The 15,273-nt window shown below is 38.5% G+C and overlaps 1 protein-coding gene and 1 long non-coding RNA gene across 21 annotated transcripts in view; one reads left to right on the forward strand and one right to left on the reverse strand.

The window, feature by feature from the left end:
• The window catches only part of TENM2 (teneurin transmembrane protein 2), a 613,377-nt gene that overhangs the window by 494,753 nt on the left and 103,351 nt on the right, over positions 1 to 15,273 (forward strand). For all 20 annotated transcript variants that reach the window (XM_072935329.1, XM_072935331.1, XM_030284000.4 and 17 more), the window contains 2 exons: positions 7,741 to 7,946; positions 14,392 to 14,587. In XM_072935329.1, coding sequence (XP_072791430.1) covers positions 7,741 to 7,946; positions 14,392 to 14,587 — 402 coding nt within the window. The remainder of the gene's footprint in view (positions 1 to 7,740; positions 7,947 to 14,391; positions 14,588 to 15,273) is intronic.
• On the reverse strand, positions 2,806 to 5,677 carry LOC115497103 (uncharacterized). The gene is made up of 2 exons (XR_003962673.4): positions 3,108 to 5,677; positions 2,806 to 2,990 (listed from the first exon to the last, which is right to left on the reverse strand). It is a non-coding gene; the product is annotated as an uncharacterized lncRNA (long non-coding RNA).

Below are 15,273 nucleotides of genomic sequence, written 5' to 3' on the forward strand. Positions count from 1 at the left end.
TGCTGCTTTAAAACTGCAAGTGAAGTCCACCATGCTGTGAAAGTTGTGTTCAACTAGGGATTTAAGTTAAGAGACAAAAACTCCTTTCTTAATACAGATAATAAGGCAGTATCCCTTCCTAGTGTATAAAACCCCAAAAAGTGATACTGCCTTGGAATTTCTACAGGGATGAGATAGATTATAATGACATTAAAAAGCTTTCTGAGAGTGAAGCCAATTTATCTCTTATGTTGCATGAAGATAGCATTAGAATTTGGGTGTAATAAATCTAAATTAAGGGGGAAAGTGGGGAAAAGAAAAAAGGCATGTTTGGGAATAATTTCTTCTTCAAAAAGAAGTGAAACAGATGACCTTATGGGATTTATCTGTGCCTAAATTCTATTAATCTGTGCCAAAAGTTTTCTACATTTAAAATTATGTGGTGGGCTAGACACACATTTGCAGAAAATCTGTGACAATGTGCTGCTTCCTTTCTAATTGACAGAATACACCTACACTAACCCCAGCTGAAAACCCATATAAAGAATGCTTTGGTGTCAACTTTTTTGTTTAGGACATATTGTCTTTGATGTGCTCACAAATTTAGCAAATTTTATAGTAATTCAAAACTGACTTAGTACTTTTTATCTTGATTGTTTGCTATAGTAATGTTCCAGAAAGCTGAAAAACACAGGAATAGATTGTGATCTCTGATTCTAGAACCTCCCATTTTAAAAGACACCAAAAGTAATTGTTGACAGTTGTGGAAAGATCACTTTAGGTACAATAAATGCTATTGTGACTATATAAATACTATATAAATACTGACTATTTCTAAAAAGTTAGTGTGAATTTGTGTTTTGATGCTCACATAATCCAGAGTTTGCTTCTCTCTGGATGAACCAACCTGATCCAAGTTCATTCTCAGTTTGAGGTGTTTCATAAAGTCTACCACAGTATATGTGGATTTCAAAAATACTTTTTTCAAAAATATTACAATTATTAAAACACTGAAGTGTCATGAAAAATACTTGTTTCCAGATACCAAATTCAGAATTACAAATATAATGTCAATAATAAAACAAAGTTTAATTAGCTGTTAAATTTGGCACCATCTCACTTGCTTGAGCTGAGAGAGGGGAAAAACAGATTTCTACTGCTGTAGCAGAGATTGTCCTTGGATGGATGTGGAAAGCTGAGCTCAGCAGTCACTGTGGTGCTGTACAGGTTGTCTTCAGCTCTCTCCAAATGATGTTGAGACCTCTGCCAGATGCTGCAGCTGCGAGTCACATTTGGGTTTGCACACAGATTGTTTTCTAATAGTTGAGATATTTTATTAGCAATGCAGCACACAGGCAATGCTAAAGGAGTGACCAAATGCTGAAATGGGAGGATCTGCCATCCTGCCAGAGGGATGGGCTGGTTCGGATGCCGGCAGAGCAGCTCAGACCCGCTGCCCGAGGCAGCCGCGCTGCCCCCGGCTGTGCTCCCGCTGAAAGCCGCCGGTGTAAGGATCGGCTGCAGCTGCAGGGAACTCTCCCTCGTCTTGTAAAGACAAACTCATCCCTCATTAACAATGTAAACAACATGAATCTCCCGGTTTCTGCTGTTTCCTGTTAGACGCTTTGAAACAGACCATCAAAATGTAATAACAGTCAATGTGTTTTAAATGTCACTCCTCTTACCTTCATTCGGTTTAATCAAGACAAGCCATCATTTTCCAGGTGGATTAATTTTGTTAAGTAGTTATGTGGCTAATGTAATGTAGATCTTAATTAACACATTAGCAAGCAGAACTATTAAGATGGAGGCTATGAAGGCTGGCAGATGTGGTCTTCTGAAAATACAGCAGACTCTGTAAGGCTGTCTCAGAAGAGCAAAGGATTTGGCTAAATTCAGCAGAAGAAGAGTTTTAGATTTGTGGGTGTGTTAATGGTGATAACATGAGTTGCTCTGTTCAAAGTTAGGTGATGAATTTAGTATATGCCATTTCCAAGGTTCCAATTTACAGAAGTCCTTAGTTCTCACTCAGGCACTAAAGAGATGAACAATCAGAGATGATTATTAGCCTGATTTAGAAATCCATGCTAGTATATATTTGCTTTTTGTGAAATGCAGTGAACCAACAGATCTTAATTTTATTTCAGTTAAAATTTGCTTTTGATTCTGAAAGCAATGACTCTTGTGAAGCCGTGCTCACATGAATGTGAAGAAGTGCCTAAAGTTTTAGGTGTATCAGGCATGTCATATTTTAGTAAAAGCAAAGTGCTTCATTTCCCTGCCACATTGATTGGCTGCAGCTGAGCCAGTGCTGGGGTCATATGCAGACACTCCCTTTGAAGATTTTCTTTCCTCTTGGCACAACAGAAATTTAGGATGCTGACAAGACAACCTGAGGTTTTGGTTTTGTACCAGAAGCTGTTTTCCAGGACTTTTGAAAGCTCATAGACTCGGAAGCTTCCTTCCTCCTCACTTCCCAAAACAGAGCTCATTAGTACCTCAGCATCTTCAGTGTAACTGAAGTTCAGATGTGCCACAGCAGCTCCTGCAGACAAACTCTCATTGCCTTGCTTTTTAGCTCATTGCAGTTGAGGGAATTTGTATTGCAGTAGCAGTCAATCTATTGTACACATTCCAGAGATAATCTGTTCTCACCTGAGTCCTAGGGCACTTAGGTGATAGTAGATAATTTGAAGTGTAAGTTCATACAGTGAGTTGTCAGTATGGTAACAGTGCATAGCACTGATTTTTCCACTGAAGATATTTGTATGGAAAAGGCATTTTCTACTTTATTTGATTTGCCTTTCTGGAATAATAAGACATGTCTGGTCATATAAGTAGCAAATTTACTTAAGGAAAGAAGTTAAACTATCATGAAGAACCATAGTAATTCTCACATGGTCTTTTTTGGCAAAAAGTCCATGGAGTCTATTTTTATCTTGAATGGTTTCCTTTACACAGCTGTACCATAAATTTCTTCAGAATTCCAAGTCATCTGTGAAAATCTCTGGCTGTATAAAAAGAACAACAGAAAAATAAGCTAGATATAAAGATAAGCTATGTCTGTAGCAGTGATTTATAAGAAATATAGAATTACAGGAAAAGAAGGTAAAGAGAGTTTAACCCACCGTGGTGATATTTATTCCTTGTATTTAACTTGAGGTTGTCCACATTATCTTGGTAGCTCATTTCTGATCCATTGGTATGGTTATTCTGGTAGGTATTTTTCAAGAGTGCCATCAAGATGCAATTTGCAGTCATCCCCATGATAGAGGCACACAGCCACAGCACTGGAGTTAATTGCTGTTTCAATGTGATGTCTGTAGTGTGACACTGCTGGTAGCTAGATTTCATTTTTATTTTTAATTTTAGCTACAGTGTAGGATACTGTAGTTATAAATAATCAAGTATATCTGGTTTCAGTGTAAATACAGCTCTGCCTCCATGGCTGACACTGCTTGACATCAGTTAAATTAAAGGCTGACTGGGCATGTCCCATCCACTGCCACCTTGAATCTGACCTCCAGCTCACAGATGAGACCTGCTGACAACGTAGCAGGGGGAGTTTGCATCGCTGTTGTCATGGATTGCCTGTCTGATAGCTTCAAAGGCAAATACACTTGAATGCTAAAAACAGTCTTTTCAAATGTATATGCCAAAATAGTAATTCAGCTGGGTAAATAAAACAGCAGTTTAAATGAATAAGTGTTATTTAGTTGATGAATATATGTTTGACTGAGTGATTGAAATGGCTCCCCTGGGTAAGATGAAGAAGTATGCTTTTAAAACTCTTTTGTAGATGTTTATAGAGAGAAAATGACAGGGAAAAAAAATCAAGTATCTATGGGGTTATGAGATAAACATAGAACTTTACAGCAGTCACCCACTACAGAGAGAATGATCTTGGGATTCATTTGTTCACTGCAGTATGAGTAGTTTGGGTTAGTCTTTCTTCACAGATTTGTCAGTTTGTCACATTTGTAACTTCACTTAAATGCAGTTGATGCTCTTTGAATGTGATCTGCAGTGGTCCATCAAATGGAAAAGCTTCTAAAAATAGCTGGAGGGGAGTGAGTCAGGTGGCAAGATACATTCTGTGCATCAGGAGGTGAGGACTGAAGGGAGCTATAAAAAAAGTTTGAGTCTCTAGTGACAGGGTTTGTCAGTGAAGCTGTTAGTGCAGAAAAAGGCATTGCAAATACCAGTTAGGATGATGGTTTGCTTTTCAGGTTAAAAAAAACTAAACTTCAGCCTATTAACTAAGGTAGATTCAGTGGTCGTATCTACTTTGCATTCCTCTCTGTATTTATAACCTGTGGAGGAAGGAACGTGAAGAGGCCAGTACTGAGACATCTCCTGTAATATTTATATTTACTGCTCTGCATTCCTCATCTTCAAGATGAGAACTGTTAATAATTCTGTCACTGTTAATAATTCTGTTTTACAAATAGGCATCTGAGAGCAAGATCATGACCAACCCAGGTGCCCTGGCAGTATCAGAGCAAGGAGCAGAGAACCAAGATGCTGTCACTGGTTTTGTGTCTCATACCAATAAGAGTAACTCAGCAGGAATTTATGAGAGCATGATTCAATAATGCATAATCTTTAGAGTTTAGTGATATCTTGTTGGACTTAAAACTTTATAAGCTGTTAGCTAAGCTTGCACATATGAAACCTAGATTTTAGCAATTCAAAATTTAGTTATTACAGCATTGTACTGTAGCTCCATAAAAACAGGATGCCATGAATTAAACTAAAAGCAAAAGGAAAGGATCCTTTCAGCATGCCAGAGGTGAGGCAGCAGCTGTTCCTTGCAGATGTGGCACAGGCTGGGTATAGAGCATTCTGCACTACAGAAATACAGACTGAAAGAGAGTCACCCATCTGCCCCATTCTTTGCTGCAGGTTAAAAATATCTCAATCACTTCTGAGAGGTGATCATCTAACCTTAAAATCCTTTGCTGCGGTGAACCCCTGTCACAATTCCCTTCCTGGGGAAGTTTTCTTAAGATGTTCCAGGAGGAGTGGTTTGGAGAACTAGAAACCAGGTCATTTGTGTTGTAGAGCAAAATAAAAGTGTATCTGTGGATAGATGCTTCCAAGGACAATATCAAACTGAACAGAATCATTTTAGTGTTGGGAAAACCTGAATCATGTCTCTGGGCTTAGTAATAACTACAAATTCGATTGTCCTATCTGCAGTTTTCACCAATTTTTATTTCACCATGATAACTTCAACATTCTGATGAGAAATACAAAGGAATTGCCTTCTTCTATTAATTTTTTTGGGGAAAGTCTCACATCCAATATATTTTTTTAACTTTTGTATTCTGAAGTAGCATCAATGTAACTCTGGTTCTTCTGATGGCTGAAATTTTATCATTTTAGCTTAATTGATGCATTTGAGAATCCTTGAGTCCTGAAAAATGCCCTTTCACATAGAGAAGTATGGAGCAGAATTTTGGATATTCAAAGGAAACTGAGGCTAAATTTTTCTAGAAATACTAAAACTTGATCCTCCATTAGAATTAAATTTATTTACCAAGTTACAATTCTAGAGAATAGATACATAATCAGCAAAAGTCATTGGCAGTTTTGGAGTTGCTTTAAGAGCCAGTGAAACTTTAACTGCCAGGAGAGACTGTTGTGGCCTTACCATTCACATGCTCCGTACATCTGCTGCACTGGATGATGATGATGATGATGATGATGATGATAATAATAATAATAATTCCTGGGAACAGCTTTTTCTTTGATCGGTTAGCTATGGATATATTGCTCCTGAAAAACAAGGTTCTTTAGAGTGTGTCACTGAGCCTTTTGCAGATTAGATACAGTTGATGTTCATTAAAATATGATCCGTCTGCTTCCAAAGAAATGACAGTATGCTTTTTAATATTGAAAAAATATTCATCATTTATTACCATATGTTGGAATTGTGAAGTAAATGTAATGTTCTCAAAGGAGGTGAAGGTGCCTGCAGTCTTTTGCTGACTTCCCAGCTCTGCCACTGTTAGTATAATGTGCCACAGGTGATTTTTGGTGTGTTCTCTGCCCCTGGTTTTCCTCTCCATGTAGGTAGGTAAGAACTAATTTAAATTCTAGTGAGGTGGTGCCTGCCTTCATTGAGATAGGAACCTTGAGATATCCTCTGTTGCAGTAGTCCATTAGAAATGAAAGCAGAATGTGTTTGGATCTGGTTGCTCTCTGTGGCTCTAAGGGCACATTGCTGGACACTCTCAGCCATTTTTCCTTTCTTTGCAGCCTCTTGTTGCAGCTTCTTCTGCTTTCTTTCTTTGTCAGTGATGTTATTGTAGCCCCATTAACATAGAAAATGAAAAAACAAACAAGTTGCCAAAAACTGTATAGCAGTTGGTGTTCAGAGCATTCTTTTACCATTTCAAAACACCACCAACATAGTATCTGTTTCATTATGTACAAGTGTAAGTGCTGCTAGCATAGATAATTTAGAATCTATAATTGAAACCGTGCTTTTGCAGCTCTCTCAATTAAAGATAGTCAAGACAGAAAAGCTGTTATGTACTTACCTGCTAGAATTATATGTTGTTCTGTGCCATCCCATTACATTCATACAGTGCTGGAATGTATTTCAAAAGTAACTTACCATGTATTGAAAATAGCATTACACCATGGCAGAAGAACCCTCATGAGGTGAACACTGAACTTTTTACAAATGCTGTCAGGTTGTATCAGAGGTATCACTACCATCCAGTCTGTGATATTAGTGATACCTTTAAATTTCTGTGATTGTCAACAGATATTTTCTGTGGTTGTCTGGTTTATTATAGTGTCTGTTGTAAGAATTTTAAAATGGATTTCTCACCATGTTGTTTGGGAATGTAGAGCACAAAATCAAGTGTTGCTGCATATTGTAGCTTAAAAACACTGTTAACTACATGTTCTGCACTCCATGTTTAAAATATGTGTAGCCTCAGAACCTGTTCAGTTGAGAACAGAAGGGATTTGCACCAGGTTTTAAGAGTTGACTATTTCATGGGCTGGAAGCCAGAGCATTCAACCAGAAAGGCCTTGTATCTTGTCTTCAATAATGCATGCTGAAAAACCAACAAATGATGGATTTTAACTAACCACAGCACAAGGGAAAAAGACTTGTAGATAGACCCTGCTTTAGGCAGAGAGAATTTCAAAGACACTGCACTGAGTCGTGCTAACTCTGTGCTAACTCTGTTTCAAGAAGATGCATGTTAGAGCACAGACATTGTCCTCTAAACCCTTTTGTGTGCATTTCATTTCTTCTGTCAACTCTCTTGTCTGTGACCTAAAGTCTATTGGACTACTTCAGTGAAGAACAGTGGTAATGAAAATTTGCAATCAGTTCATTTAGATTGAAGTTACCCTTCAGTTCACCTTTCTGGCAATTTTTTTATACCCTGGTTGTGTACAAAATGCAACTGAAGAGAGCACAGGGAGATTCACATGTGTTTAATTGACTCTGGTGTTGCTGTTTGATCAGTGAGGACCAATCATAATTAAAGGGTTTGAGGGATGAGAAGATTGCTGTTGCTCCACAGAAAAATAAGGTTTGCAGAGTTTTTGCTTCAAGCATAAGGGCCAAATTCTTACATACTGATTGAAACAGCAGGCAGATTGCACCAGAATGAGAAAGTTTTAGTTTGATTTAAGAGGTGTCACTGCCACAGATGTTCATCTTGAATGAATAAAACTACCTGTATTAAAACCACTTATCTAATTTGATTTATATTTGCTTTTGTTTTATAGGACCATGGGTCACTAGGAATAGCAGCATAGATAGTGGAGAAACAGAAGTTGGCCACAGAGTCACCCAGGAGGTGCCCCCCGGAGTTTTTTGGAGGTCTCAGATCCATATCAGCCAGCCACAGTTCCTGAAGTTCAACATATCCTTAGGAAAGGATGCTCTTTTTGGTGTTTATATAAGAAGAGGACTCCCACCATCCCATGCCCAGGTACTTTATCAATGTGTTTGTTGGCTTTGAATGTCAGAATGCAAAACTTAGGTCATCTTTGTTAGGTTTATGTTTATAAAAAGGATTGAAGTTTAGAGATTTCCTAAATTCCTTCATTTGTCATATTTGTTGTTACATACTTCAACAATACATTTATAAAATAAGTAATTATGTCATACAAGGTTTTAATTCTCTGGTATAATCTTGGCACAAATTGGGATAAAACTATCCCATTATCTATGAGACAGAACTGATGAGCTGAGAACCAAAATCTTTGATTAGACTTAAGAGTAAAGGAGTGAGGAGGCTGACATGGCTTTATTACCTCTGCTTCTAAGAATTTCCTTTGCAGAAGGAACTTTGGCTGTCCAAAATTCACCAGCTTTCTGTAGTAAGCTGTTTTCCAGTGTTCTGTGAGTTACTGGATGGGTGTGTTTGAGTGGTAAGACATCAGCCTCAGCAGTGCACAGCCCAAGGAGGGGAAGACATGTAGTCAGTTTTCCATGTTAGCATATGGTGTCCTGAAATTTGATACAAAGACTGAAAAATTAGGAAATTGCAGCAGACTGCTGACTGATTTTCAGTCATTTCCAGCCATCCAGGCAACACAAAATAGATATCTTCAGAGAATATCTTCCAGGGTGGGAGCCTTTCTTAAGAATGTTTTGATTTTGGATGTAAGGCTTCATTCAATATGCTGTCTTGAGGGTGAAATTATGTTTGGGGATCTTCAGCTGTTCCAGTGAGGTAATGGCATAATTCATTGCGCATGTCTCATTTAATTCAGAATTTTAGTGCTCACTTCCCCTATTCCATCATGAATAAAATGGCAATTTAGTCAAGGAAAGCAAACAAAAGTATAAATCATGAAATGAAAATTACTTAGGGCAACCAAAGCTCCAAAGCAATCATCCAAGTTTGCTATAAATGCAGGTTAATTTTAATTTTTTGACTAAAGTATGAGGGAGGTATGCCTGTATCTTTTACAAGAAATCCAATTGGCAGTAGTTGGTAGTATAAAATATTTTTCTTAATTCAGGATGAACTTTATATTGCAGTATGATCAGATGTATTTGTTCTAGGTTTCATTATGATGTTCTCATCTGAGAAGGCTGTGATCAGGCATAGTTTTTTTCCTTTCACTCCACCTCACATTAATAGAATAGAAATTTTGTGACCTTTCTGTTAAATTAAATAATGAGAAATATCATCTGTGTTTCCTCTTGAGCTGGGCTCCTTCTCAGGGGACCTGCTTTCCATTCTTCAGAGGGAGCAGTTCTAAACCTCTTCATAAGTGGGGTTAATGAAACATGCTGTACATAAACTAGTATAGATGTGGTCTGAATCTGCAATATGAACCAGCATAAACTTTCCCACATTCAGGCAGGGTCCTGGTGCTTGTTAATAGGGTGCTACAGCAGGAGATTCCATGACAGTTTTGTCCAGCAATCAAAATTCAGTCAAGCTCCTGCCAAGAGAAATTGTTTTAGAATAAGAAATGCAAGCTGTAACAGACTTGAGTTAGTGCAAAGAAGCCTTGTTCTGACAGAAAGGAGCACAATGCTTTTGTATGAATGAAAACAGTCTGAAGTTAACACTAGATGATATTTTAAAATTGAAATTTAAAATCCTTGTTTCTGTAGGTTAGGGACATGAGCTCTAAAGCAGTGAACAGCTTGACAGTTCATCACTGATCAGTGCTCATATGTCAAGCTGAGTAAAATCCTTTGTGGGAACAAGTCAATAATCAGCAAATTAGGTACATGATTAACCTGAGACAACAAGATGCAGTTCCTGTCTGAGAGCCCTGCTGAGATTTAACCTTCTCAGTATTACTGTTTAGCAAATATTCCAAGTGCCTGGTTTAGTCAGTCAAACTGATGTAGCTGTAAACTTGTCTGGATGCAGCCTGTGTGCGTGTGCATGGGGAGTGGAGCTCTGGAGAGGCAAAAATGCAGCTTTGAGTGGCCAGCAGGAGTACAAGCAGTGCTTTTGGGCAAAATCCCTCCAACCTGGTTAGTGCTATGCAGAAATAACAAAGTGCATATTGCAGGCTTGAATGATCAATAGGAATTTAGCAGAAGAGAGTCATATTAATGGAATTGATAATGTATATAAAATGAACTGTAAATGTCAAATAATGCACAAAGTGACTCTGCAGAGCTTACAGCAATTATGGTGTTGCTACATGCTGGTAGCATGTTCCAAATGATGCATGAAATGAGGTAACCTGAGAGGAACTTCACTGGAATGTCTGGAGAAGGCAGTGCATGGAGCTGTATTGTTTTCATTTCCAGCAGTGTGGTTTATACTTATAAATTTTTCATGTCAAAATGAAAACTTTTCATTCAGAACAGGAAATGGCTTTATTTGAAAAAAAACTTGGAGAGCAGGGGAGCATCAGTGTTCTCTTGGCTTTTAGCAGGTGCTCAAACACTTTTAGGTGCTCTCAGCCACGGGGCTGGCCTGAACTGTCTGGCTTGTGGCAAATCCAAGAGTGGGAATAAACCGGTTGGTTGGCTGCCATCATGGGTGTCAGATGTTTCATGGCTGTATTTTAATGAATAATTACCAACTGGATTTTATGAAGAACTAATTTTAGAGCACTTTGCAAACAGGTTTCCCTGCCATATGTTTTCCTGGCTGCTTAGATCCTACAGGGCTTTGGCATAAAGGCGACTGCTGGCCGCCACGCCAGGCGTCCTCCTCCTCTCCTGTTGAATATTCATCCCTTATTGAGACAAGAGCTCTAGGAGATCATTCTTCTCAATTCCTAATCTCAAAAACTCCTAGGCATTTTGTGGAGGCATGCAAATTGTTTCAAATCTAAGAAAATTATGAAGATTTTGGCAGCTCTCTGCATTTCCAGTCCTGAGCCCTGCGAGCTCCTTCAGCTCCACAGTGGTCACAAGTGGTTCCCTTCCTCTGTGTGTGGCTCTGTGCAGTGATGGAGTCACAGCCATAGGTGTGAAGTTCCCAAACTGTTCTGCTGACTCCCCATGGTTATGGGCAAAATAAAGTCTTTATTAGCCTATGAATAAAATGCATCAGAGGGTAGAAAGCCCTGAATGGAGAAATTATAAAAACAAATTGCTCAGAAAGAACTTAGCATGAGATTTTAGGTTTGTAAATAAAAGTAAGCAGTAGGATTTCAGTATGCTGGGTAGTAAAAATAAACAAACTCACCAAGAGAGTGAATTTGGAATTTGTTTAGCGATGCAGGCTGGCAAGTCACTTGCTTGTATTGAGCTTTAATCATAGTAAGTACTCCCTGCTGCAAAATTGAACTCTGATGATGTAGTCATTTGGGATTTCTGCTGCATGTTGTTCCTGACTGTTTTAGCCATTTTTGTGACTTTCAGTGTAAAGCCATGAAACATAAAGGATCATAAAAAAAGAAAACAAAAAAGCCAAAAGTCAGTGAAACTTCCAAATTACTTCAGCAATTTAATTTGGTTTGACATGTCCATTCCCTAATTCATGTGATTTAGTGGCCTCTTCCTTAGCAGTTGTGTGTGTGTGTTAGATTAAGGATTCCACAGTTGCTTTTTAATGATCATGAAATTACTTGCCTCCTTTTCCTAGATGGGTTTTCTAATCTATTCATATATGCCAATAAGTAGCTTTAAAGCAAGAGTGATATCTTCAGCACATTATGTAAAAGTAATTAATCATGCAAGGGTGGTAAATCAGAAAATCAACAGGGCCGTGAAAAGCAAAATGATGATTCAGCCAAGCATGTGAAGAAATCTTATCTACTTATGAGTTCACAGTGTCATCTTGGTGACCCTTCAATCAGGGATTTTCAATTTTGGGGCACATACCTCGTCCTTACTAACATATTAAGATTAATGCACCCAGGGAACCACCAGCAGATGGTCCTTCTTTTTTTTTTCTCTCAGACCTGAGGGATAAAAATGTGTTGTTGTTTTCTGTATCACTTTGCACCAGTACTTCAGCATTCACAGTTATCCAGATTCAGTAATTTTGCTTTTGCCTGGGCATTAAATTATTTCTCATACTTTGATTAAAGAGGGGCAATACCACTCTTAACTGTCCCAAAGTTAAAATCATTGTGCCAAGGGACCTGCTCTCACTAGGTCACACCCCATCATCATGAAAAGAGATTCTGCAGCTAAAACTACTTCAAGCAGCTTCAGGCTGAAAACTCTTCCCCTTCGATCTGGCCAACTGCTGAGCCTTCTCTACTATATGAGGTAGAATCAGCATCAAACAGAGGGAGGCAGAGGAACCTGCCAGCACAAGCAGAGACGAACAGCGTGTTGCCAGTGAGAAATGTCAGCTTTTATTGCTGCTTCCTTAGTTGACCCTTTGTGAACAATTGTTCTGAAGAGCACAATTTCTTTTTCCCAAGATGTTGCCCAAGTAATAACATTTCCCAAGGAGGTGATGAGTCTGTCCTTAACCTCTGACTGTTAGGCAAAGGCTTTTAGCAATCTTCCCAAATGCCATTGATTTCAGAGATAGATATATGTGTGTTTGGTACCTCACATATGCTGAAAGTTACTGGCATACCAGAATTCTCTACATCTCTGTCATGCTTTGCCTGAATCTTACTAATTTATCTGATTTACCTTTTCCCATTTAAATCATATGTGGAAAAAGGCTCAAGTGGATGGCAATCAGATATTGAGTGAAACTTTTTATTCCACTTCTCTTACTTTGTTGTTTAAAAGCATACTGTAATAGGTAGGGTGCATAATGCACTCACTGTGATGACAGCTCTCAACATTGGTAGATTGGGGCTCAATTTCCTCCCTGCCATGGATTTCCTTTCTGGAAAAGCTGTAGGTTGGTGTCAGTTCCACAGTTTACCAGGAAGACAATAGTTCTTCCAGACATTTCCCTTTGTTGTAAGGCTGAGCATACCAGGGCTCTATAATGCTGGTACATAAGAGATTTTCAGCTAGAAAGGTGAGGTTTTATACCCCACTTTTGGGTAGATGTGATGGCACTAGAGTGTTAAATTTGACTGCCTCTTCCACTAATAGGGAAAATCTTCATTATTTTATCACAAATGGTGAATCATTTACTTGGGCTCACAGTTCATGAGTGGAATACAGTGTGCAAGACAGTGTGTGTGTCCTTCTCTGGGTGTTTATTCTATTTAGGAGGCAAGGTTACACTTTTCTGTTTAAACTGAAAGCAAGGGAAGGTGGATGTTTTCTCGTAGCTGTTGCGGGCACAGCCTGGAAGTGTTAGAGATAACAGAGGGAAATGTAATGAAGCTACTGGCAAGCAAGCACATACTATTACTGTGTTTTATTGAACACATACATCTTTCTTTAGACATGTCTATCTATCTCTATCTACTCCTACACAGATAAATGTGTCTAAAACAAGATGTGTTTTCATAGGGGACTTGTTATACAACTATCAAAAGATTAGATATATTGTTTTTGGTGTTTCTTAAGGGCTTCCCTTAGATAGGGACTATGAGATCTACTCAGTTGAGCTTGAGAGCTCCAGAATCACAGACATTAATGACAGAAAAGAGCCTATTAGGACAGCTATCCCAGCTGCTTTGTTATGCAGAGTTATTCCCTGTTGTAGACTAACCAATATTTCTTCCAGTCTTGTTTAATTGTGGCATTTCCATTGGGAGGCTATTTACTGAGCTTAATAGATGGGAAGCTTATCTGACATTCATCTTAAATTTCTTTCTTTCTTTTTTTAGTTTCATGCCATTAATGGTGCCATCGCTCTTATGCTCTAAATAATCACTTGCTCTGTTTGATCCCTTTTCCAAAGATTAATGCCATGTTCTACCTTATTTGGAAGTCATCCAAACATAAATTCTCAGTTTTCCTTAATATAATTTCAATTCCCTTATTTGTGTTATTCCTTTCCATGCTCCCTCTGGTTTTTGTATCACACTTACCTTGATTGTTCCTCATACAACCTCAGGTAAGCAACTTTTACTCTGTGATATAAAACTTGTGCAGTGTATTTTTATCTGGTGATGAGTTACATTAGACAAACACATTTCTTGTCTGTGCTATTCCTGTTTCACATTCTGGGGGCTTCCATTCAGTGATATGTCTGGAGTTACACCTCAGATATCTGCTCCTGTTTCAAATAGAATTTATTGCAGGCTATTGCTTTGAAAAGGGTGTGGGTCTCATGAGTCTCTGAAAGCTGTGTAGGAACCTAAAATTAATGGTTCAAATAATAGATTTCAAATTGTTTCTCAAAAACCATCCTGCAAATTTGTATTCAATCTCTTTGTCTTCCATGGTCAGCTAGTATATGTTAGTTTCACATTTCTTCCAGAAACACCATTTTATAAAGAGGTAGAGGAGCAAATAGAGAGTCAGATTTTTGAGCTGAAACATTCTGTATCCAGGTCTGTTTGTTTGGGATTTTGTTTGTTTGTGTTCTCTTTTTTTTCCCCCTTGTTTTTTTCTTTTTTTCCTCCCTGCAGTATGATTTCATGGAACGTTTGGACGGCAAAGAGAAGTGGAGTGTGGTGGAGTCCCCGCGGGAGCGGCGCAGCATCCAGACGCTCGTTCAGAACGAGGCCGTGTTTGTTCAGTACCTGGACGTGGGCTTGTGGCACCTGGCCTTCTACAACGATGGCAAGGACAAAGAGGTGGTCTCCTTCAGCACAGTCATTTTGGGTACGTACTTCCACCAGCTGGGCACTTTTCCCCTGTGTTGATATCCTCCCTTACCCAAAGTTGGAATATTTTCCTGCACTTCTCAGTATTTGGCCTGTTTTTCCTTATGTTATGCTGTGCATGTTTTTTTCAACACTACTCTGGCAAATATTCAGTAATAGGGTGTGCTGACTTTAATTCACTCATTTTTCTCTTAATATTTTAGCATTCCCATTCATCTCAAGTTAAGTCTTGGAAAACAAGGCTCAGAATATTCAGTGTGGTTTTAAGCATTCCCCAGTTAATATTCCTCTCTCTTATCTCTGTCATTTTGATACTTTTTATTTGCTTCTCTGAAGATGCTTCTGCACACCCAGGTGGAATAGTATCCAACAGGAGAGCTGTTTAATCTTGGTGGAAAGACAGCTCAAGAAGCTGATACCTGCAAATGAGATTATTGTTTGCAGCCATCCTAGAGATTAATTGAGCCAGTTAATTAGTGTATGTTACTTTACAGCTTACCACTCACCTAATAGTGAGTGATCTCCTCAACGTGGTGGAAGAACATCCAGCTGCAGTTTTCTTAGAATAGGATTACATGCAGTTGAAGATCAAACTGAATCTAAATTCTCCAAGCTTTATTAGATTTGTTGACCTTTGAAGCTGTTAATGAACTTTGCTGACTATCTTTTCACCGTGGTACAACA

The sequence above is a fragment of the Taeniopygia guttata genome, chromosome 13, assembly GCF_048771995.1.
Source record: "Taeniopygia guttata chromosome 13, bTaeGut7.mat, whole genome shotgun sequence".
Classification (NCBI taxonomy): Eukaryota; Metazoa; Chordata; class Aves; order Passeriformes; family Estrildidae; genus Taeniopygia; species Taeniopygia guttata.